The following is a 25,647-nucleotide window of genomic DNA, read 5'->3' on the forward strand; positions in this document are numbered from 1 at the left end:
TGTAATGAAACAAGCTATATGAATGGTTGAATGTGAAGCTGATGATGTGCCCTGTAAACTTTCACTCAATCTCAAAATAAAAACATTTAATTAAAAAAAAACTAAAAAAACTATGTGGCAATCTGTATTATCATCCCCATTTTATAGAGGGGATAGTCACAGACAGGTTAAGAAACTTGCCAAGGTAATATGGGTGGCAGTGGTAGTGATTACATACAATGATTACATACAATGGAATCAGTCCGATTGCCGACCTTGTAGTCCACAGCCCAGCACAACACTAGAAGTCTATACTATCTTAGCATGAAAAAAAGTCTCTTAATTATAAAGTTAACTTCTTTATCATATTTTGAGTAAACTATTGTTCTTAAGTGACATTCAGTTGGTTTTGACTCACAATGATCGTGTATAGGGTTTCCGAGGCTTCAAATCTTTAGCAGAGCAGAAAACCTCATTTTTCCATGGAGTGGCTAGTGGGCTCAAACTACCAACCTTGTGGTTTGCAGTCCAGTGCTTATCCGATGGCACTGTAGGTCAATGTCAAAACACTTAACATCCCCTAGCCCCCATTCACTTGTCAAAATATATTCAGTAATTTATTAATTTCAGGAACCTCATAATCAGAGCGTATCCCACATTCGTAAGTTTTACTGTCATAAAGAAAAATATGTTCTTACAATAAATAAAAGTTTCAAGAATACACTCTGGGATTCGTATTAATTAGGGGATATGTTTAAGACTTTGAGGAAAAGATACAGATTACTCTCAAGCTTCTAGAACAAGTTTAACCTTACAAGATGACACCCTGTCTTCTTATAAGGATTCGAGATCCTAGCTAGAATAGATCAATGTGCCTGGTGGTGGTTGTGTGCTGTAGAGATGGTTCCGCCTCTGCTGGTTTCTACAGCAGAGACACTTGTAAATTAAAATTGCTGACTTTGTACTTAGTAGCCAGGCTCTTAATACATTTCGCTACCAGGGTTCCTTTCAATTTATCAAGTAGAACCCAATCTGGGTTCACCATTCCTCCTCTGTCTTTAGACTAACAGTGTCCCCTGTGCCCAATGGCTCAATTTTATTCAGTGATCGGAGCCCTAATCTGAGCAAATTTCTGAGGTGCATTTATGCCATTGGTCATATGACTATGATAATAATGGCAGTAACAGAAAAAACAGTAATTATAACATTAATAATATAACGAGATAGTAATAATCACCACCATTCACAAAGAAGTTACTAAGCACTGTATTAAGCACTTGAGATTGTCAGGTGTATAGGGAAGAAGTATGGTTAGAAGCATGCGCTCTAGTAGTGACAGACTGCCATCAATCTGATTCCACTTATCTGCTTGTGCTCTTCAACAAATTATTGAACTTCTCAATGCCTCACATAGACTCTTTCACAGTTGTGAGGATTAAATGCATAAATACTCAGAATATTGCTGCTCCATGGAAAGAGCCTGGAAAAAGGTAAATACACAATGTCCCCCCCCCCTCCCCCCACCATCCACCATCTTGAATCACATCAACAATCTTAGGAGACTGTTGCTGCTAAATGCCACTGAGTTGGCTCCAACTCAAGTGTTTTTCACTTTGTTATTTCCCTTTTTCTATCATCTGATGTTATTACTATAATCCTTTTTTATAAATACTTATCTGATCCATACTTAAATTTTTTCCCTGTTTTGGCCTGAGTGCCTCCATTCCACATATGGTCAGTCTCTTCATAGAAGAAAAATATGTCAAGTTTTACATCATCTTTCCCCTGGAAAGATAGTTCCAAGCTGTCTTCTACCTAGGAGGAAGATGAAAATCATCACAGAATAAAACAAAGAAAATACATTTCTTCTAAAAAAAATGTTTTAGAGAGTACTGATTCGAACATGCTTTTCAAACTGGAAAGTCTCTGAAATAGGGATGTATCTCATAATCAGCAGCATGCCGTCATTTAACTTCTTTCTTAAATACACACTAAATCATGCTGCTTCTTACACTTGATGATGCCAACTCAAAATAAATGGCTTAGGGTGGTTGAATTATCATTCCTCAAAGCAAATAAACATTCTGTTTCAGTGTCCTGTTCTTACTAAAAATAGAAAAGAACCAAAGAAAAGTTACTTCCCTTTATTAACCAACCAAGTTTACTATCAAGAATTAAACCTCTCTCAACTCAATAGGTACTTAGGTAGATATGACATTATAACAATCCACACATATTCCATAGATTATTTAAATATATATATTTCAAGCTTTAAAAGTGAAGATATAAAACAAAAGAATTGTGAAAGCATTTACCTAAATAAAATGATCCTACAAACAACTCTGTTCCTATTGACTTGGTGAGACTGGTTAAGTGCCGTCAAGTCATTCTGACTTATAGTGACACTGGAGCAGCTGGTGAGTTTGAACTGTTGACCTGTATCACAAAATACTTATTTGTGCTTTTTTCTCCCAATTAGACTGTGGGCTCCTTCAGGGTAAAGACTGTAATCTCTGTGTCCCAATGCAGACACAGAATGACTGCTCACTAAATGTATGCTGAACTACTTTGACTTCAGAAAACATTTCATTACTTTATTATTATTTTTTAATAAACTGAAATGAATATATATGACAAGAAAAAGCATTTTTTCAAATACTTCTGGAGTCTTCATGTGGTGCTACTGGACCGCTAACCACAAGGTTGGTGGTTCAAACCCACCAACTACTCCTTAGAAACCCTACAAAGGGTCGCTATGAGTTGGAACTGACAGCACTTAACAACGAAGATACTTCCACTTGCTTTCTAAGACAGCATCATCCTGGGAAGGAATATGTTAAGAGTAAGATATTTGCACAGGATCATGGAGTCAGGACTTAGGGAGTTAATGGTCCATAAGGAGACTTTATCTAGGCCATGATGACCTATCTCTGCTTGATCACTGAGAAAACTGCTGACCTAAGTCTTCCTGTACCATGTGAGATAGATAAGGAATTCAAGTATTCTGTCTGGAATGATATGATATTTCTACCCCTTGGCAATCAGTAGAATATTTACGTCAAATGATATTCTACAGAATCACACATAAAATAAATAATACATGAGATATAGTGTATATAGCTTTAGGTAAGGGGACTAGGAATTTTACTTATACTACTAATTGCATATTACATATTGTGTTAACTATATTTTATAGTAGGAGTCCTGGTGTGGTGCTGTAGGATAAGCACTCAACCACAAGGTCAGTTTGAACCACAAGGTTGGCAGTTCAAACTCACCAGCCGCTCCTCAGAAACTCTACACGGGGTCACTATGAGTCGGAACTGACTCGACAGCCCTTAACAACAACAACAACAACATAATTGTAGTAATTAGTTCTGGCAGCATAGTGGTTACAAGTCAGAATGCTAACCTCAGGGTCAACAGTTTGAAACTAGCAGCTGCTCCGTGGTAGAAGTTGAGGCTTTCTGCTCCTGTATAGATTTATAGCCTCAGAAACCTTACACAGGGTTGCTATGGGTTGGAACTGACTCCACACACACCACCACCACAATTGTACTAAATTTATCTTTAAGAATCTAAAATTTTTCTTTTTATCATCAAGACAAAGTCAGATTTTCTAGCTTTTCTAGCTAAATGGGGCACAAGTTGTAAAATGGTTAACAAGATTTGTCTAAACTCAAACTGGTCGATTGTTTTTGTTGTTATGTGCCGTGGAGTTGGTTCTGACTCATACTGACCCTGTACAGCGTTTCCGAGCCTGTAAATCTTTACGGGAGCAGAAAGCCTCATCTTTCTCCCGCGGAACAGCTGGTAGTTTTGAACTGCTGACCTTGAGGTTAGCAACCCGATTCATAACCATTACGCTACCAGAGCTCCTTTACTGAGTGATAAAGTGACGTGTGCAAAGTTCTTAACCATCTTTGAGCTGCTTAATCTAAGCTTTTTTTTTCAGACATGTTACTTATACAGTTAAAGTTTTATTACTGACCTTCCCAAATTTGTGTTTGAGTGGAAGTCCTGCATCCTGAAATGCTGTAATAATATCAGATTTGTAATCTTGTATAAAAATTCCTAGGTCAACATCTTTGCTATAAGGAATAATGTTGCATTGCCGATACCATCCTAAAGAAAGAAAAACAAATTTTAAAATGCTTTTAAGTTGATACAAAATTAGTCATTATAATGGATAGTCTTTTTATCACAGATTTTATTTCACAGGATTACACTCAGGATTTTATTTCACACGATTAGACCAAAACTATTATTTAAACGTTAAATCCCAAACTGAAAGATTGTGATTATAAGAGTCACCTGTTGTAGAACTTTTTATTTTTTACTGGTCTGAGCACTTAACTGCCTCAAAAAAGTTGATGGTGTATGTATTTTCATTTTTGAATGATGCATGAGCTTTTGTAATGTTAGCTGGTCTATCCATTTAAAATACCTGAAGTTACTGTTGAGTGTTTACTCATTAAACTCTAAAGACGGAGGCTGTTTTTAAGACCTGCTAAAAATATATAATTGAATTATTTTAGCATAATCAATTCTCTTTGCTGTGCAGTAATTTTTTAGAACCTGACAGGTCTGAGTAGTTTATTTCTTCTGAGTCTTATTTAGTAACCTCAATTTTTCAATACACTGTCGAAATAAACATAGTTCTACAGTGTATTGAAAAATTGAGGTTACTAAATAAGACTCAGAAGAAATAAACTATTCAGAGCTGTTCTAGGTGTTTACTATGTATCTGAGGAGCTTTGGTAGTATAGTGGTTATGAATCAGGCTGCTAACCTCAGGGTCAGCAGTTCTAAACTACCAGCTGTTCCGTGAAGAAAGATGAGGCTTTCTGTTCCTGTAAAGATTTACAGCCTTGGAAACCCCATGCAGAGTCGCTATGAGTCAGAACCGACTCCATGGCACATAACAACAACTATGTATCTATTTCTCAATTAGATGCTACAGCATTGCTCTCCAAAAATAAAATGTATACCATAATTCTACTAAAGGCTCCTGAGTCTCTCCCATTATCCTTCTAATTCTCCCATTCAAATAATTTCAAAAGTACATAAATGGGGGGAGAAAACTATTCAATGAAAACAAACTTCACTGGTAGACAGAAGACACCATGCATTTGTCAAAACCCATAGTTCTGTACAACACAACAAGTAAACCCTGGTGTACGCGATGAACTTTATTTAAAATAATGTAGCAATTTTAGTCCATCAACTGTAACAAATGCCTCCCCACCCAAACCTCCCCCCCCCCCGAAAACCTGTGGGTAGCAGGGAGAAGGGATATATGAGAACTCTCTGTACTTTCTACATAATTTTTCTATAAATGTAAACTTACTTTAAAAAATAGACTATTTCATAAAGTAAAATGTCTATGTTAGCGTTATAGGCATTGCTATAGAGCAATAATGTCAAGAATTCTAACTACTGGATTATATTTTTAAATAGTAATAGATCTTAAAGAGGTCTAGGATGTGGTCCCACCTCTAGTTTGAGAAAAGCTTACAGACATGCTTTCCTAATTTTGTTGAAGTAATCCATATAAAAATCACAACCTATTAAAAATGGAAAGAGCTTTAAATATAATTGAATACAAACAGAAGTCCCTTATGACATAAATGACCCTTAAATCAAGAAAACAAAAAACAAATAATGAAGAATTATTTTGATTATACATTCCATAAAACCATTTCGTTTATAAGAAGTTAAACATATATCACATAAATAATGTGTATATGGAGAGAGAGACTTGAGTGGTGATTGACTGGCCAGATGTAGGGTATACATCTTGAACTTCTGCAATTGCAACAGAAGGTGTGATGGGAAAGGTGACATTCTTTATTTTACACACTCCCTTGGTGACCAGCTGGATGAGGTGTGGCCAGCTCAGACCCTGCTCTCCTGGGATTCAGAGCCATGTGGTTGGGAACCATATCAGTGTGAGGCGCGAGCCAGCGACACCGCTTTGGTGTTCCATTTTGGTGCCTGGAGTCAGGTGGGGTTGGCTCCAGATCTACAGAATCTGCAAAGCCACCAGACAGTATTTAACAGGTCACTCTGCCCCTACATGCCCTGTGGTCCTAACGCACTGAAGCTCCATCAAGGGTCTGCACAAACTACTTCTAGATTGATGTCCTAACCCTGAGGCCGGTAGGAACTCCGTCTAGGGCTAGTGACTCTGCTGTCACATCCCTCCTTTACCCCCTTTGTGAGCTCCTTGGCTTGCAGGAGCCCACCCAAGTTTTCTTCTCTCTGGTCCAACCCCTAGACTGGTATTTGCTTGTTTTGTTTCCTTTTGTTGTTTCATTGTTTTTGTTTGCTTACTCTTTCTCCTCAGTCTTCTCTTGCCATTCCCTTGACTTTTTTTTTCTTTTCTTTTTTTAAAGTTTTTACTGTGAATTGAGTGAAAGTTTACAGGGCAGATCATCAGTTTTACATTCAACAAATCATATGCTTTGTTTCATTACAATGGTTATAATCCCCTCCATGTACCATTCCCCTGAATTTTATCCTTTCTGCCTCCACTTTTGTTTTTCCTTCTTTTCTACTATTCCTCATTTCCCCTCTTCTTCTTCCCCCTCCCCCCCTTTAAATCTTTATTACTCTCTTTCTCTATTCATCTTCCCTCTCCCTGGTTTTCTTCCCTAAGTATTTATAAAATTTCTTTCTTGTATTTCCTCTCTTGTTTTTTTTTTCTATTATCTATTTTCCAGGCACTCTTTTTTCCTTTTAGTCATTCTTGTGTCTTTTTTTTGCCGCTTCCTTTTCTCTTCGATAGTTCCATTTCTCTGTCCCTCTTTTGTCTTTATACTTATTATACTCTTTTCTTCTGGGTGCTGCATGTTTTTCTTTTTTCCTCTTTATTATTTTCTCTTTTCATTGTTGGTTCCTAATTTATTTATTCTGACAGGAAACAGCAACTGTGCCCATACAGCCCAACTACGACCATACCCTCTGCAGCTCCAACCACTAGACAAGAGTGAATACCAGTTCCTATGCCACAATCAACAATAGGTAGTAGCCACCATCAGCAAACCCACCCTAAGCTGAGGCACAAGAATGGTAAACAAGAATGTTTCCATTCCTAGCTACATCCACAAAGGGCAGTTGATGAGAGCCTAACAACATATCAAACATCAACTATATACAAATATAAAAACACCACAATGCCCTGATGGCAACAGGCAATTTCAGCTCACATGAAGAAACAAGAGAAAATCATTTATAAAATGTCTAATTAAGACTTATATTTAGGTACCTTCAAAGGATTAACAGAAAGATCAAGGAAAGTAAGAAAAAAGAACACAGAAAAACTTTAAAAGAATTCAGGAAAACAAAAACAAGCAGATAAAATAAATGCAAATTTTAAATAATATAAAACCTGTGATTAGAAATTCAGATGATTAATAATAAGATTTCACATATATACAATACACTAAAAGGACAAAGAATCCTTGTTCCATGCATTAATATTCTGTCTAAAACAGTAACACGTAGAATGTTGTTGTTGTTTTTGTTAAGTGCTGTAGAGTCAATTCCAACTCACAGCAATCCTGTATAGTTTCTGAGGAACAGCTGGTGATCCTGAACCACCAATCTTGAGATTTAAACAGACCTTGCAGTCCAGCACATTAACCCTCAGCCAGCGCCACACCAGGACTCCAATACTTAGAATATATCACTAATATTTTCTCATTTCAAGCAGTTATCCCTAAAGTCAAAGTGACAAATATAAAGAAAGTAATGAGAATTTTACCCAGACAAGTGCCACTGCTCAGCCAGAATCGTACTCCCAGTTTCTTTAATGTTTTGGCTGCCAATTGCAACAATTCCTTTGCGCTCTTCCGAAAGACCATAGCTTCCACAGTGTTATCATCGAGGTACTGCTACAGATATAATAAATGATCAGCAATTACAGCCATATCTAAATTGCTAGAAGCACTTCTGTAACGTTTAAATTAAAATTTAAAATTAAACATTTTCTTTTATCTTTTTATTACAAAAATCAAGTTTTGTAAAAGAAATAACACAAATGAGAAAAACAGTAAGTTTTATACCTCCTTGTTAGTCACACTTAAAAAAAAAAGGCATATAGGACTAGAAGCTATGAGAGACGAGTTATAGGTAAGGGAATATAATCAGGATTCTCAGAGAATGTGATTTACACCTTTTTCAGCTCCTTCCTCTATGTTATACTTTAGTAAATTGGGCAGTTAGGGGGATAGAAGGTAATCATTAGAACAAGTACAGCTGCAGCAAACTACACTATAATGACATTTTCATCATTCATTGAAGCTATATTGTTTTTGTTGTTAAGTGCCATTGAATAGGTTCCAATTCACAGCCATCCTGAATACGGTTTCCAAGAAGCTAGTGAGTTTGAACCACCAGTCTTGCAGTTCAAACTAACTTGTGATCCAGTGTTTATTCTATGGCACCACACCAGGACTCTGATGCTACATTAGTGGGTTTACAAAAGACTATGAAGTACACCGGGGAGTCATCAAGACAAGCAATCAAGACCCTTCAGAGCAAACCCCTCTCCAAGACTGAAACTCAAAGGGAACATATGAGCAGGCATGTAAGCTTGCTGGCAACCACATTGGTCTACCGGTGAGTGGAAGAGGGGGAAAGGCAGCAATGAAGATGTGGGCTGAGTTATACCATGTCCCCTAGACTCCCGTTGACCTGGAGATGAAAAAAAGAAGAGGAAGGGCTGGTTGGTCCAAAGTGTGGTGAGACCTGGGGACACTTGAGCCCATGGACAAGAGCACAGCCACAGAGGGCTAGAGCTCAGAGTAAAGCATCCAGCTGAAATGAAGGAAGATGCACAAGAACACCCAAACCTACAGATAGTACCCATTTGACCTATTCTCAATGGTTTGATGATCAGAACTCGAGGAAGATGCACAAGAATGCCCAAACTTGCAGATGGTACCCATTTGACCTGGCCTCAATGGCTTGATGATCAGAACTCAACTAAAGGAAAAAATTAAAAAAAAAAAAAAAAAAAACAATTTTTGATAAAGTAAACAAGTGTAAATTGCTACAATTTTATGAACTTGACCTATACTTAACAATGTAGTAGCTCAAAATATCAACTGAGAGGGAAGGCATCTTCATATCAACTATCAATCCTATTTCCTGTGTATGCAGGATAGATAGGGATGGGCAACTTAGACAATGGCTACCTAAGATGAGGGGTTGATAAAGGCACGAAGTGACTGGCTTACAAGTTTTCAAGAGGGAGTTTAGTTTAAGTGTGTGTGGGAGAAGACAGAGTCCCCACTGAATAGTTTTCATCATGACTAGATGGGTCTGGTGAAAAGAGATGGGGATAAGTTTCTGATGATTCAATAGTGAGTGATCGTTACCATGACTAATTGCGAATGTTACAACTGTAAAGGTAGAAGTTTTGTAACAAAAACAGGGGAGTAGTTAATCTTACAGTCCAGAAAAAGAGGACCCTAGGACCATCAAGGGAGAAGAGCATGAGCAAAATATGGGACCCTATCTAGAGAGGCAGCGACACCAGAGACAGAGGCAGAGATGAGGACATGGAGAGAGAGAGCAGCTGAGGACGCAAGACTCATGGAAAAAGAGGGACTGAGTGTTGGCAACCAGGATGCAGGCTTACGGAATATGCCCTTTGGTTGTTTAAATGATTATATAATCCTGAGTGTTTTTGTGTACAAGCCCCCCCCCCAAAAAAAAAAAAAAACGAAAAAAAAACACAAAATAAAACAAAACAAAAGGAATAGAAGCAAACACTGTTGAATGATGTGCTCAGAGGAAACTGTAATCACTGCAATAAATGATGACTATAAGTCCGATGCACTCCCATGTAACTATCACTCAATTTACAATAAAAATTTAAAAAATAAAAAGAACTATGAAGTGTACTGTTGTTGTAAAGCGCTGTTGAGTTGGTTCCAACATCTTGACCCTATGTGGGTTTCTGAAGAGGGGCTAGTAGGTTTGAACTGCCAACCCTGAGGTTCACAGTCCAGTGCTGATCCTACAGTGCCACCCCAGGAGTCCATAAAGTATGAGGGGGCTTCACTAAGGTTGTGGAACAATTCCATTTTTCCATGAAGGTTTTGAAGCCACCCTTGTACCACAGAAAAAAGATGAGGTTTTGAATCAGCATATCTGTGTTCAATCCTAGCTCAACTTTTTAGCTATGTGATCCTGGGCACAACACTCCAGAAGAATGTAAGTGCTATGAGAACAGGGCCTATCTGTTGAATGGATCACAAAATAAAAAAATAAACAAATCTTTCTGACACTTAATTTCCTCATCTGTAATTTAGGAGTCCTGGTGTGGTGCTGTGGTCTAATGCATCAGACTGCAAAGTTGTTTGAACTGCAAAATCGGTAATTCAGGTTCACCAGCTCCTCCTTGGAAACCCTATACAGGGTCGCTATGGGTCGGAATCAACTCTACGGCATTTAACAACAACAAGAAGTCAGGTGAGAAAAGAATCGACATGGGTAAGGGGGAAACAGTAGCGAAAGGAGATTGGTTACATTCTAGGAGACTGAACAGACAAGTAAACATATTAAAGATCATGGATGTCAGACTCTCAGTGTTGGAGAAGGAAGTCACAAATAGGGAAATGTAAAAACTAGGAAAAAACCATGGTGTTTATTGAAAATGGAGATATTGATGTGAATTATAGACTTCAGTATTTTATGTGTGTTATGCACACGCATACTACACCTGTTTAGTGAAATGGCCTGTGTGCAGCAATACTGAAATAGCATTGAGCAACTTGGCATACAGACCTTGGTTTCTAAAAGGAGCCAAGACTTGGAGAAATAGCTGATCCTAGGGATAGAACAGGGAATTCCAAGATGAAACTAGACTACGCCATTATACCAAAGAGCAAGAAAGTCCTCAAAGAATGATTATTGTTGTTGTTAAGTGCCATTGAGTCAGTTCCGACTCTTAGTAATCCTGTATAGCATTTCCCAGGAGTGGCTGATGAATCTGAATGCCTGACCTTATGGTTCAAACCAACCTTGTGGTCCAGTGCATTATTCCACAGTGCAATGGAGACAAGAAAAAAAAGAATGGGAGACATTGTAAAAAGGTTTCCACTTGCCAAATATGGAGCAATTTCAGGATCAAAATAAATGATGAAGATTGTTTTTGTTGTTGTTAAGTGCTGTTGAATCGGTTCCAACCCATATCAACCCTGTAAAGGATTTCCAAGGAGTGGCTGGTGAGCCTGAAATGCCGACCATGTGGTTCAAAGAGGCTTTGCAGTCCAGCACATTAACCCACAGTGCCACACCAGGGCTCCAAACAATGAACATAATTATGGACTATAACCCAATGGATTAAAACTAGAAACCAAAGTTCATACATTATAAACAAATAAATATATAATTTAAAGTTTGATAAAGAAATGACCTTTCTAATTAAAGGTCAAAATATCTTCACACAAAACACTTCTTAATTACAAAGGGAAAAACAGTAACTTCACAGAGATTATATTAGTAGACATCAGTTTAACCAAGTGATCAATATGACTATCAGTAGCGATGATAAAAAAAAAAAAAGCTTCACCTGAAAGGGAATAATAGAATAGAAGAGCACAGAATCACTGTTGGTGTTTTCCCCACTAAAGATATATAACAACATGAGTCTAACATGAGGAAAAACCAGATAAATTCAAATTCCACAAATTATCTTGACTATAATCTTCAAGTTTATGAATCATAAATGTAAAATCAAAAACAAAGACTAAGAAACTGTTCCAGATGGAAGACGACTAAAGAAATAGGAGAATTAGCTGCAGGATTCTAAACTGAACCCTTTTATCAGAAAGTCATTATTGGAGCAATTAGGAAAATGTGAATGAGGATTATATGGCATTGTTCCTTGTTGCTAAGTGCCTTCAACTCAGTTCCGACTCATAGAAACCATGTAGGTTTGAACTGCCAATCTTTCAGTTAGCAGTCCAGTGCTTATCCTAAGAACCACACCAGAAAACCTTTATGGTATTGTTGGTCATCAGTTCTGACCTATAGTGACACTGTATAGGGTTTAAAAGGAGCAGATGTTGACCCTGAACCATCTACCTTGTAGTTCAACTAGCTTTGCAGTACAGCGCATTAACCCATAGCACTACACCAGGACCCCATATATGGCATTAGCTTATATTAATACTAGACTTTTGCATTCCCAATTTATGCAGGCTAATTTTTTTTTAAATACTTAACTAGTTGAGGGATTGATTAGGGTCAATCTACCAGGCAAACACCCACAATCAGCTTCAGTTCTTGCTGAGGGCAAAGGGACTATGAAAATGGCAGTGGAAGAAGGTAGAAGGTAGTTCAGGGGAAATAAAGTTATTTGCAATATACTTAAAACTTTTCTCTAAGTTTGAGGTTGCTTCAAAAAATTATCAGAAAAAAGCAGTGTTACGAAGCTGCTCTATGTGATCTATAATCCATTGCTTGTGTTGCATTAAGACTGTTTGGCGCCATCAAGTGTTCAAAGTGATATATGTCCACTTTAATTTGAAAACTGACCTGGTATTTTCAACCATGGTTTTAACACAAATGGTAAAGAATGAAATATTTAAAAGAATAATGATTAAAAAGATCATAAATCCCATTCTACATTCTATATTAGTAATATGAGGGGAGAAAAATTAAAAATCACAAGTCTGCCTTGTTACAAGTTAAGGATACAGAATAACATGATGAGGGAGAGATATAACGTCCCACCTGATCTGCTATGAATATAAACCTCCAAACAGCAGTATAGTCTACTATTTGACAGTACTTTCAACACCAAAATTATGAGCTTATGATAAGCTTATGGTAAGCTTTTTGAGCATCTGTCACTCATAACTTTACTCAAGTGCTTGCCCTTTAAATAAAAAACAATAGTGAAAATAATGAAATGAACATATATGATGTATCCTCATGATTTTGTCAGTATTTTGGAACATTTTGTATTTTATACTATCTTCTTACAAAGATCAACAAAACGAGTCTGGGCAAATACCTGCTAAATAATGGGGTTGTTGTTGTTAAGCACCTTGAGTCAGTTAGATTCACAGTAACCCTGCATAGGGTTTCTCAGGTGGGTTTGAACTGCCAACCTTGTGCATCACAGTCTACTGCTTATCCTACAGTACTACACCAGAAGTCTAAATAATGGAGTTGTTAAGTACTGTGGAGTCAGTTCCAACTCATAGTGACCCTGCACAGGGTTTCTGAGGCTGTAAATCTTTATGGGAGCAGAACGCCTCATCTTTCTCCTGCGGAACCACTGGTAGTTTCAAACTGCCAACCTTGAGGTTAGCAGGCCGATTTGTAACCACTACACTACCAGAGCTCCTTAAATAATAATGGAGTTGTTGTTGTTATGTGCTGTCGAGTCAGTTCCGACCCATAGCGACCCTGTACAGGGTTTCCTAGGTTGTAAATCTTTACGGGAGCAGAAAGCCTCATCTTTCTCCCGCAGAACAGCTGGGAGTTTCAAACTGCTGACGCTAGTAAATGTCTTTAAAACTCATTTGACTCAGATGAGCATCTTATGCTCCCTACATTTATCTTTTTCTTTTGCCAGGGTACAGAGGGGAGTAAAACAAGATGCCTGTCATCAGGAAGTTCTGGTAATCAAGTGGGGGAAAAGGCGGACTACCTGCTAGGACAAACGTGGCAACCAGAACAGACTCCTTTAAGGCAGGAAGAGTAAGTGGTTGAGTTCAGGCACCAAACTGTATCTCATCTGCTTCCTGTCATCATGTGGTGAAGGTATTACTGGACTGCACTTCCCTACCAGAGTGGCCCATCCACACAAGATGTTCTCTGGCTTCTCATTCATGAGGGTGGCTAAGTATGCAGCCCCACAATACAGATTTCAGGAAGTTTGCCAGATATAGGCCTTGGAAGCCAGCACAGCTTACCAGAGACCTTACATTTGTGGATCTAGGGCACTTGGCTGACAGATAATCAAGCTGGTACTTCATTTTCCCATTTTGCTCTCCTCCTATGTATACAAAATCCTTGACAGGGGACTCTAGTAAATAAAGGAGAAGTGGAAGATTTAGGGTACAAAACCCCACTGTAAATCTACCTGTTTTTACCAGGTCTGTTTCTTATCATCTCTTAGAGCGGAACATTCATGCCCTTCAAAATCATCTTTATATCCCCTCTATGAGCAGAGTTCCTGTGAAACAGGTTTTCAATAAATGTTTATTGAATTGAAAGCCAGGGCAGTGAGAAAAAGTAAAGTTCAAAAGCACTTGGTCTTTGTGTAGCATTTATCTTCAAAAACCTTCATAAATAACAAAGAACTCATATTTAGTGCCAACTTTCTGAGAAAAACTTTATTTTCCATAAAATTTTCTAAACCTACATACATGGTTTCATCCTACTTGGATTGCTTCAAAAACAGAATAAACTGCCTTTTATAAAGTTTATGGATCATCTAACTAAAGACAGAGGCTAACCAAGATTACTGGTTATCTTCTTATCAAAGAGAGAAACATATGAAACATTCTACATTTATAATAACTCATATGAAACAATATCTATGAATATCAAACCATTCAATTAGGGTAGAGGTAGGTTCATAAGTCAATTCTGATCTACATTTTTAAGAATCAGACAAACAACCTAGGGAAAAAGAAGTAAATACAAAAAAACCCTGTTTTTATCTATTTTCCAGGAGTCTCTTCACTTCCCTTCCAGATATACTAAATGTAAACACAATATTTCAATATAAAAAGCTCACTATTTGGTTACCACTAACCTGAAAGAATGCTCGAGCTTCTTTATACCGACACTCAATAAACCTAGAGTGTGGTATTTCTTCAAGAAAGTGCACTGGATCTTTTGGAATTTGAACTTCTAATCCATCAATGGTAATGTGTTGTAAGTCTGGTCTGAAAAAAAGTTAGGATTTTTTATCAAAATTTAAACTAGAATATTGACACAGCCTCTTTAAAATGTCAAACATCAGCAAAATAGCTAAACATCAAGTATATTTTCTTCAACTACCTTAGATATCAAGGAGCTCTGCTCTGGTAGTGTAGTGGTTACAAGTTGGCTGCTGACTTCAGGGTCAGCAGTTCAAAACTACCTGCTGTTCCATGGGAGAAAATGAGGCTTTCTACTCCTATAAAAATTTACAGCCTCAGAAACCCTATTCAGGGTCGCTATCAGTTGGAACAGATTTCACAGCACACCACCACTACCGCCTTAGATATCAATAAGCAACTGTAATACGACCTTGATAATTAGGCATCAAATAGCAAAAGAGTTTTAAGAATTTTGGTTAATGTATTTTAAAATTTTTTTTTAATTTAGTCATATATAGCTTGATGTTTCAGGCAGAATGGAAAGTTAAACTACTTACTTTTAGAGAAGTAAATATTTTTAACACTTCAGACATGTGAGTAAATTATAACAGCCTGAGAGACAGTCTCATTAATTGAGCAAAATGTTAACCTGGGAATCAGTCATATATTTTGAATTCCATATTCCATAAATATTCTTTGTGAGTTTCCCAATCTTCTATATATAAAATTGTATGATACAGATATGTAATTTTTTTCCTAGGGAATTATACACATGTGGTGCTGTAGGATAAGCACTGGACTGCAAGGTTGGTTTAAAACCCCAGGTCGGCAGTTCAAATTCACCAGCCAATTCTCAGAAACCCTATACAGGATCGTTATGAGTTGGAACCAACTCAACAGCAATTAACAATAAAAACAACAACAATGCTTAACAAATATTTACTTACTGATAGACAATTTTTGAATCCTACTGAATTATTAACTAAACTTTGAAATAAATTTCCAAAGCTCTAGATATTTTAAAGACCATGTCTTCCTAAGGAAGTTACTTGACAGCCATTGGCACTGAGTCGATTTGGATCACAGCGACCCTGGAACGGATTTCCGAGGCTGTAAATCTTTATGGAAGCAGAAGGTCAAACCGGTGGGTTTGAGCTGCAGACTTTGTGGTTGGCAGTCCAGTGTTTATCCTAGGCTCCTCCACTGACATATTGTTGTTGTTAAGTGCCAAAGAGTTGATCCCGACTCATAAAGACACTGCATAGGATGAACGAGGCTGTAAAGCTTTGTGAGTGCAGCCAGCCTCAGCTTTCTAACTGAAGCATGACCTTGTGGTTCGAAGCCCAGTACTTATTCTATAGAACCAACGCGCTCCCCAAGTCACATACAAAACATACGCACACAAGTGGGTCAGAAAAAAGTGGGTACTAAGATTTTGACTAAGATAATTAATGAAAAGAATTAAGATTGACAACAAAGTATTCTATCATTCCCTTTCCTTTTTGGGCTATTTTATTGCTAATATCTGGCTTGGACCAGAAAATCTTTGACTGCATATATACAAAAAATGTAGAAAGGCCTAGTTTTGAATACCTAGTTTTGAGTTGTTTCTCAATCAAGTGATTTTTTTTTTTGTCTCCTTGTTTTCTTCTCCACTTGTGCACTACTCCTGAGAGCGTTCACGGTCTTTTCTTTCTACTAGGTGCTGGGGCAGAGTGTGTGAAAGGGAGAGGAGAAGGAAAACCATGCTCAGCACCACTTTTCCTCACACCTTGTGTTTACTATTCATTTGGCAATTCTTTGGATTCAAATAAGTGGTTTTTAAGGACTAATAAGAAGATAAGAATAAAAACACTCTTACACTTCTCGAGTGTAACATATACGCAATGTCCGTCCCTCTGGTAGTTGAAAAATCTTACAAGTCTGATAGAAGGAAATGTTTATTACTGCTTTCAAATCAGGCTCTCATATGTAAAACATATTGCTGGATCACTATTGCTGTGGTGATGGTTAAGTGCCATCAAGTCGGTTCTGACCCACAGTGATCATGTACAGGGTTTCTGAGAAGCAGCTGGTGAGCTTGAACCACCAACCTTGCAGTTCAAACTGATCTTGCAGTCCAGCACATTAACCCACAGCACCACACTATTAGTGACTACAAAAAGAAATAGAAGTAGAATTCTAAGTTAGAAACTGCTGCCTCAATGTTTTAAACTTCAAGAATGTCTTTTTCCTTTTAGGTAAATAACAGATTGGTACACAATATAAAAAATATCCCTCATGAGTATCGCCATTGTCGTCATGATGTACAGTGGAGTTGGTTCATACTCATAGTGAGCTTGCACAGAGTTTCAGAGGCTGTAAATCTTTACAGGAGCAAAAAGTCTCATCTTTCTCCCACCGAACAGCTGGTAGTCTCAAACTGCTGCTCTTAAGGTTCGCAGCCCAATTCGTAACCACTACACTATCAGAGCTGCTACATTTATATGTGAAACCAAATGATCATTATTTACCCAAAAGCAAAAATAAGAAGGTGGGTACGTAGGCAAGGAAACTAGACTAATGGAAACAAAACTACCAGAACAGAAATAATGAGAAAATGACAAACTGTTTGTTTTAAAAATATAACCAATGTCACTGAACAAGTTATATAGAAATTGTTAAATGCAAATCCAATTTTCTGTATAAGCTTTCAAAAAACACAACAAAATACTATTGTTTAAAAAAAAGAATGCATTTTTCATCCCGTAATTGTTAATATCATAAACCATTGTGTGTTTTTTTGTTAGGTAACATTGAGTCGGTACCGACTCATAGCGACCCCATGCACAGCAGAAAAAAACACTGCCCGATCCTGGGCTAACTTCACTATTGTTGCCACGCTTGAGTCCATCAATGCTGCCACTTGGCCAATCCATCTCACTGGGGATCTTCCTCTTTTTCTCAGACCCTCCACCTTACCAAACATGATATCCTTCTCCAGCGACTGATCCCTCTTGACAATATGTTCAAAGTATGAGAGACGAAGTTTGGCCATCTTGGCTTCCAAGGAGCACTCTGGCTGCACTTCTTCCAAAAGGGATATATTGGTTCTTTTGGCAGCCAATGGCACTTTCAATATTCTCTTCCAACACCATAACTCAAAAGCATCAGTTCTTCTACGGTCTTCCTTATTCACTGTCCAGCTTTCTCATGCATATGAGGTTATTGAAAATACCATGGCTGGGGTCAGGTGTACCTTAGTCCTCAAGCTGACCTGTTTCCTCTTCAACACTTTAAAAAGGTCTTGTGCAGCAGATTTGCCTAATGCAGTACATCGTCTGATTTCGTGACTGCTGCTTCCATAAGTGTTGATAGTTGATTTAAGAAGAATGAAGTCCTTGACAACTTCAATCTTTTCTCCATTAATAAGAATGTTGTTTATTGGTTCAGTGGTGAGTATTTTTGTTTTCTTTACATTGAGATGTAATCCATACTGAAGGCTGTGATCTTTGATCTTCATCAGTAAGTGGTTTAAGTCCTCTTCACTTTCAGCAAGCAAGGTTGTATCATCTGCATATCGCAGGTTGTTAATGAGTCTTCCTCCAATCCTGATGCCACGTTTTTCTTCATATAACCCAGCTTCTCGGATTATTTGCTCAGCATACAGGTTGAATAAGTACAGTGAAAGAATACAACCTTGTCAAAAACGTTTCTTAATTTTAAATGATTCAGTGTTTCCATGTTCTGTTTAAGCAACTGCCTCTTGGTCCATGCACAGATTCCTCATGAACACAATTAAGGGTTCTGGAATACTCACACTTCACAATGTTGTCCATAGCTTGTCATAATACACAAAATCAAAAGCCTTTGTGTAGTCAGTAAAGCACAGAATATCAGAATATCTTTCTGATACTCTCTGCTTTCAGCCAAAATCCATTGGACATCAGCAGTGATATCCCTCATTCCATGTCTTCTTCTGAATCTGGCTTGAACCTCTGGAAATTCTCTGTCAATGTATGCTTGCAGCAGTTTCTGTATAACCTTTAGTAAAACTTTACTCGCATGGGACATCAAAGAGATTGCCCGATGATTTCTGCATTCCATTGGGTCACCTCTCTCTTTGGAATGGGCACAAATATGGATCTCTTCTGTGGCCAGATAGTTGTGTGAGTGAGATGAGTGAGTGCCTTCTGTGCTGCCTCATTTTCTTGAAAGAATCATAAGCCATAACTCATCAAATTTTATATGAGCCCTTCACATAATAAAATAACTGTTCACCAGAGAAATACTTTCATTATCAGACCATGACTCTTGTAGGATAAATACTGGACTGTGAACCACAAGGTCAATGGTTTGTGCCCATGAGAGAAAGATGAATTTTCTGTTTCAACAAAGATTTACAGGTTTGGAAACCCTATACACGGTTGTTATAAGTCAGAACAGATTCTATGGCATTTAACAACAATATATACACAAGGGGGTTTCAAAAGTTAGTGGGAAAATTCCATTATCTTTTAATTTCATTTCTTCCATGAACTGTTTGAAGCCCCTCATATATTTTTGCAAATGGCTTTCAAAAAATATACAGCAAAGTGCGTAAAACATAACGATAAAGAATACTAAATTATAAAGTGAACATCCATGCATCAATCACACACCTTCCTTTCTAGAGACACCTATTCTATATTTTCTGGTATCACTTCCTTAGTTTTCTTAATATTTTTACCAGTTAAGTACATACTCATATACATTTTTTTGTACATAGGAAGTATATATAAAATATTCCATTTCAAAACTGGTTTATGTGAATTACATTAGTTCATTGTTGTTAAGTGCTGTTGAGTCAGTTCTGACTCACAGTAACCCTGTAGAGGGTTTTCAAGGAGAGGCTGGTGAGACTGAACAGCTGACCTCGTGGTTCAAACCGACCTTGCGGTCTAACGCGCTAACCTGCAGCACCTCACCAGTCCATCAGTACATGTGAAAAAAAAACTGCATGAATTCAGGACTGGAACACAGGTTTCATATTTCCCCTTTTGATTCTGTACTTACCTGTCAAAAGCTCCAGGATAACGACCAAACTGTAACTTTCGAAAAGGAACAAATTTCCTGTCAATATGTCCTTTGAGTCGTAGATGGCCATGCCAGAGGTAGTTGCCACTCCTTTCATGAAAGACCACCAAGTGGATGGCATGAGTGGCCAATTTGCAGATATAGTGCAGGGGGATTTCGGTTCCAGAAAGTGAATCTATTCCATCTAGCCGGGGATCTTTGCTCTGAATCTTTAGGCACTGAAATCCCATATCCTCGGCTATCTGAAACCAGCCTTCCTAAAGCCAAAGAAACATCAAGCTTGAATATTTGAAGCCAAATACTAATAGCAAAGCTTAAGTGACTCTGATAATGAATTCGAGTCATCTGGTGGTACTTTAAGATAAGCACTGGCCTGCTAACTACAAGGCTAGCAGGTCAAAGCCATCAGCTTCTCCTTGGGAGAAAGATAAGGCTTTCTGCTTCCATAAAGAGTTCCAGCCTCGGAAACTCTCTAGAGGGTTGCTATGAGTTGGAATCGAGTCTCTGGCAGTGAGTTTGGTTAAGTGGGGAGGGGAAGGTGGTAGTAGTAGAATAAAGGAAAATATAAAAAGAGAAACTATATAGCACAGAAGACAAGCTCAATGACTCTTCTTATGAAAAAAAAGAAAATTTTCTTCTATTTATTCATATTAGAATTCTCTGGCTAATACCTATAAAAGTAAATGCCAATATAAGAATAGCATTTAATATTAAACTTGTATTTCTCAATGTAACATAACAATCTTTATCTTCAGAAGTACTTTAAAAAAAAAAAGGTTTTACCTCAGTTTATATCCTAACACCTTAAGCCGTTATTATAATAAAACCTCATCATAATGCAACCCACTAGAAAACAGACTGTAAGACAAGGTGCATTTGTCAACAATATTCATTATAGTATAAATTTCATGTGACAAAATCAACTTATATGGTGTAGATTTTAATTTAATTTCAGCAGCCTATATTACATAGATGGTTAAACACTATCCATTTTTAGAACACTTTACATTTGAATAGAAATTTACATTTCCAAGGAACTATTTTTAAAATATATATATTTTATATATATTCCACCACTCATCTGTCAGTTTGGTGGCTTGTTAGTTGCTGTGATTCTGGAAGTTATGCCACCAATATTTTAAATACTTCAGGGTCACCCATGGTGAACAAGTTTCAGATGAGCTTCCAGACAAAGACAGACTAGCAAGAAGGAGTGATGAACTACTTCCGAATAGTCATTGAAAACCTTAAGAATAGCAGAGGAACACTGTCAGACATAGTGCGTGAAAGTGAACCCCTCAGGTTGGAAGGCACTCAAAATGAGACTGGAGAAGAGCTGCCTCCTCAAAGTAGAGCTGACCATGATAACTGGAATGCAGTAAAGCCGGTGGGAGTAAAGCCCGCGAGACCTTCATTTGTTGATGGGGCACAACTCAAAATAACGAGACACAGCTGTAAACATCCATTAATAATTGGAACATGGAATATAAGAAGTATGAATCTAGGATAATTGGAAATTATCAAAAATGAAATGGAATACATAAACACTGACATCTTAGGCATTAATGGGCTGTAACAGTCTGGTATTGGCCATTTTGAATCTGACAATCACATGGATTACTATGCCGGGATTGACAAAGTGAAGAGGAATGGGGTTGCATTCATTGTCAAAAAGAACATATCCAGATCAGTCATGAGGTACAATGCTGTCTGTGATAGGATAATATCCATGCACCTACAGGGAAGACCAGTTAATTCCACTATTATTCAAATTTATGCAACAACTACTAAAGTCAGTGAGGATGAAATAGAAGAATTCAACCAACTTCTTCAATCTGAAATCAATCAAACATGCAATCAAGATGTATTGATCATTACTGGTGACTGGAATGCAAAGGTTGGGAACAAAGAGGAAGGATCAGTAGTTGGAAAATATGGCCATTGTGATAGAAATGATGCAATTATGCAAAATCAATGATTTGTTTATTTCAAATACCTTCTTTGGACAGCATAAGAAATAATTATACACATTGACCTCACCAGATGGAATACACAGAAATCAAATTGACTACATCTGCAGAAAGAAATGATGGAAAAGCTCTAGCTCATCAGTCAAAACAAGGCCAGGGACAGATTGTGAAACAGACCATCAATTGCTCATATGCAAATTCTAACTGAAGCTGAAGAAAATGTAAACAAGTCCACGAGAGCCAAAATATAACCATGAATATATTCCACCTGAATTTAGAGATGATCTGAAGAACAGATTTGATACATTAAACACTACAGACTGAAGACCAAAAGAGTTGGGGAATGACATCAAGAACATCATGCATGAAGAAAGCAAAAAGTCATTGAAAAGACAAGAAAGAAGGAAAAGGTCAAAATGGATGTCAGAAGAGACACTGAAACTTGCTCTCCAGTGTAGAAACGCTAAAGCAAATGAAGAAATGAGGAGGTACATACAGGAGCTGAACAGAAAATTTCAAAGGTCAGCTCAAGAAGACAAAGTCAAATATTACAACAAAATGTGCAAAGATCTGGAATCAGAAAACCAAAAAGGAAAAACATGCTTAGCATTTCTCAAGCTGGGGAAACTGAAGAAAAAATTCTAGTCTTGACTTTCGTTATTGAAGGATTCTCTGGGCAAATTACTGAATGATGTGGAAAACATTAAAAGAAGATGGAAGGAATACACAGAGTCACTGTACCTAAAGGAAATGGTTGATGTTCAACCATTTCAAGAGGTAGCATTTGATCAAGAGCCAATGATACTGAAGGAAGAAGTCCCAGGTGCATTGAAGGAATTGTCAAAGAACAAGGTACCAGGAATTGATGGAATTAAAAACTGAAATCTTTCAAGAAAGTGAGGTGGCACTGGAGGCACTAACTCATCTATGCCAAGAAATTTGGAAGACAACTATCTGGCCAATTGACTGAAAGAGATCCGAATTTGTACCCAATCCAAGGAGAGGTGACCCAGTGGAGTGCGGAAATGATGACAATCTTTTTGATATCCCATGCGAGTAAAGTTTTACTAAAGGTGATACAGAAACGGCTACAAGCATACATTGGCAGAGAACTTCCAGAGGTTCAATCTGGATTTAGAAGAGGACATGGAATGACGGATATCACTGCTGATGTCCAGTGGATTTTGGCTGAAAGCAGAGAATATAAAAAAGATGTTTAGCTGGGCTTTACTGACTATGCAAAGGCTTTCGACTGTGGGGATCATGACAAGCTATGGACAATATTGCGAAGTATGAGTAATCCAGAACACTTAATTGTGCTCATGAGGAATCTGTACATGGACCAAGAGGCAGTTGTTCAAACAGAACATGGGAACACTGAATGGTTAACACTAAGGAAGGTGTGTGACAGGGTTGTATTCCTTCACTATACTTATTCAACCTGTATGCTGAGCAAGTAATCTGAGAAGCTGAGTTATATGAAGAAAAACGTGGCATCAGGATTGGAGGAAGACTCACTAACAACTTGCGATATGCAGATGATACAAGCCAAACTAGTTTACCCAGTCCCTTAGGCATAACTTTAAAGGACAAACCTTCTACCAGAGCAGAGGAGAACAACAGTCCCTGGGAGAGGTTTGAACCAGAGTCCTGAATAACCAAGCACACTCAACATCACAGGATAAGTTCTTTCTGCTCCTACCAGAGGCCTTTACGGTGGAATCCATCTTGAAGAAATGCTGCCCATACATCCAATTAGCATGGTGCCTCCTAAATAAGCCATTTCCAGGAAATCCCCAGCTATTCTTATGAATAAACATGATGCCATTTCCCAAAATTTGTTTGAGGAAAGGGGTGGTGGTGGTGTGTGGGTGTCTGTGTGTGTTTTAAGCATTGAGTTAAGCCCTCCCAGACTCTTTCCTACAATAAACCTTTGCTCCTATGGAAAACCTGCCTCACCTGACTATTCTTAGTTAGTAGTAGGCAAGGGCCCTCTCTTGAAGGGCAGAGGTGTGATTAGCACTCCTGGTAATGGAACCTGTTCATGACCTCCCTGCTGAAAATCTGCATTTCAGACCCAGAAATACAGATAAAAATCTACATTTTAATAAGACTCCCAGGCAATTTATATACATGTATGTGTGTATGTATTTTTTTAATTTCTTCAAATGTATACCTAAGAATTGCCTGGGGATCTGTAAGAATCACCTGTGGATCTTGTTAAAATACAGATTCTGATTCAGTATATGCAGGATGGAAAGGCAAATTCCCAGCAGGGATTTAAACCACAATGAGCCATTTGGAAGCACTGGTTTTATCATTTGTATACTGCCTAGAAGGAGCCATGGACCAGGAAACTGCCACAGGTCACTCTTAAGTAAACTGACCTAAGCTTGGGGCAATCATGATATCCTACAGCTTTCAGTATGGACTGAAAATCCTCACAATTGGACCATTAAATAAATAACATCATGATAAACAGAGAAGAGATTAAAGTTGTCAAAGACTTCATTTAGCTTGGATTCACAATCAATACTCATGAAAGCAGCAGTCAAGAAATCAAATGACATATAGCAGGCAAATATGCTACAAAAGAACACTTTAAAGTGTTAAAGAGCAAAGATGTCAGTTTGATGACTAAGGTAGGTACACCTGACCCAAGCCATGGTATTTTACTTCAATGGCCTCATAGGAATGTGAAAGTTAGACAATGAAAAAGGAATACCATAGAAGAACTGATGCATCTGAATTACGGTATTGGAGGAGAATATTAAAAGTACCATTGACTGCCAGAAGAAGAAACAAATCTGTGTTGGAGGAAGTATAGCCAAAATGCTTCTCAGCAGCCAAGATAGCAAGACTTTGTCTCTCAGACTTTGGACATATTAGAGAGACCAGTCCTTGGAGGGCACTGTTGTTGTTGTTAAGTAATGTCGAGTCGGTTCCAACTCATGGTGACCGTGCACAGGGTTTCCAAGGCTGCAAATCTTTATGGGAGCAGAAAGCCTCATCTTTCTCCCGTGGAACAACTGGTAGTTTCAAACTGCCGACCTTGAGATTAGCAGACCAATTCATAACTACTATGCTACCAGAGCTCCTTGTGCTTAGCAAAATGGAGGATTAGTTAAAAAGAAGACCCCCAACGAGATGAATTGACATAGCAGCCACAACAACGCACGCAGACCTAACAGTAATTGTGAGGATGACTGGGCAATGTTTCACTCTGCTGTGCAGAGGGTGGATATGAATCAGCACTGACTCAATAGCATGTAACAACAACAGCAGCTTCTACTACTAATACCAACAGCCCCCAACTTTTTAACTTCTTGTTCGAGGAGAAGAACCAAGTAGATTTGCTTAAGCCATTATTCATTGTGTCCTGTAGCTTACATCTGGGAATGGAGCAACTCCTTTATGTTCCTGACACAAATTATTAAAAAAAGGTTTAAGAAAAGACTTTAGTCACAACTGTAAAGGTAGAAGTTTTGTAGCAAAAGGGGTGAGTGGTTGATCTTACAGTCCCAGAGCAGAGGATCGTGGGACCATCAAGGGACAAGAGGGGGAGCGGAGTGTGGGACCCTACCCAGAGAAGCGGAGACACCAGAGATGGAGGCAGAGATGATGACATGGAGAGATGGAGCAGCTAAGGATTCTAGACTCATGGAGGGAGACGGGATGTGTGCTGGTGGCCAGGGTGTGCCCTTTGGCTGTTTGAATGACTGTATATTCCTGAGTGTTTTGGTGCACATCTAAAAAAAAAAAAAAACCCAGAGGGAATAAAAGCAGATACTGTTGAACAATGA

The 25,647-nt window shown here is 38.0% G+C and overlaps 1 protein-coding gene across 1 annotated transcript in view; it reads right to left on the reverse strand.

Moving 5' to 3' along the window:
• FKTN (fukutin) overlaps nucleotides 1-25,647 on the reverse strand; it is a 42,697-nt gene that overhangs the window by 11,428 nt on the left and 5,622 nt on the right. Inside the window, exons 4-8 of the mRNA XM_006864696.1 lie at nucleotides 19,854-20,131; nucleotides 14,771-14,903; nucleotides 7,748-7,877; nucleotides 3,971-4,104; nucleotides 1,667-1,794 (exon numbers count right to left, since the gene is read on the reverse strand). Coding sequence (XP_006864758.1) covers nucleotides 1,667-1,794; nucleotides 3,971-4,104; nucleotides 7,748-7,877; nucleotides 14,771-14,903; nucleotides 19,854-20,131 — 803 coding nt within the window. The remainder of the gene's footprint in view (nucleotides 1-1,666; nucleotides 1,795-3,970; nucleotides 4,105-7,747; nucleotides 7,878-14,770; nucleotides 14,904-19,853; nucleotides 20,132-25,647) is intronic.

Source organism: Chrysochloris asiatica, unplaced genomic scaffold (genome assembly GCF_000296735.1).
Source record: "Chrysochloris asiatica unplaced genomic scaffold, ChrAsi1.0 scaffold00069, whole genome shotgun sequence".
NCBI lineage: Eukaryota > Metazoa > Chordata > Mammalia > Afrosoricida > Chrysochloridae > Chrysochloris > Chrysochloris asiatica.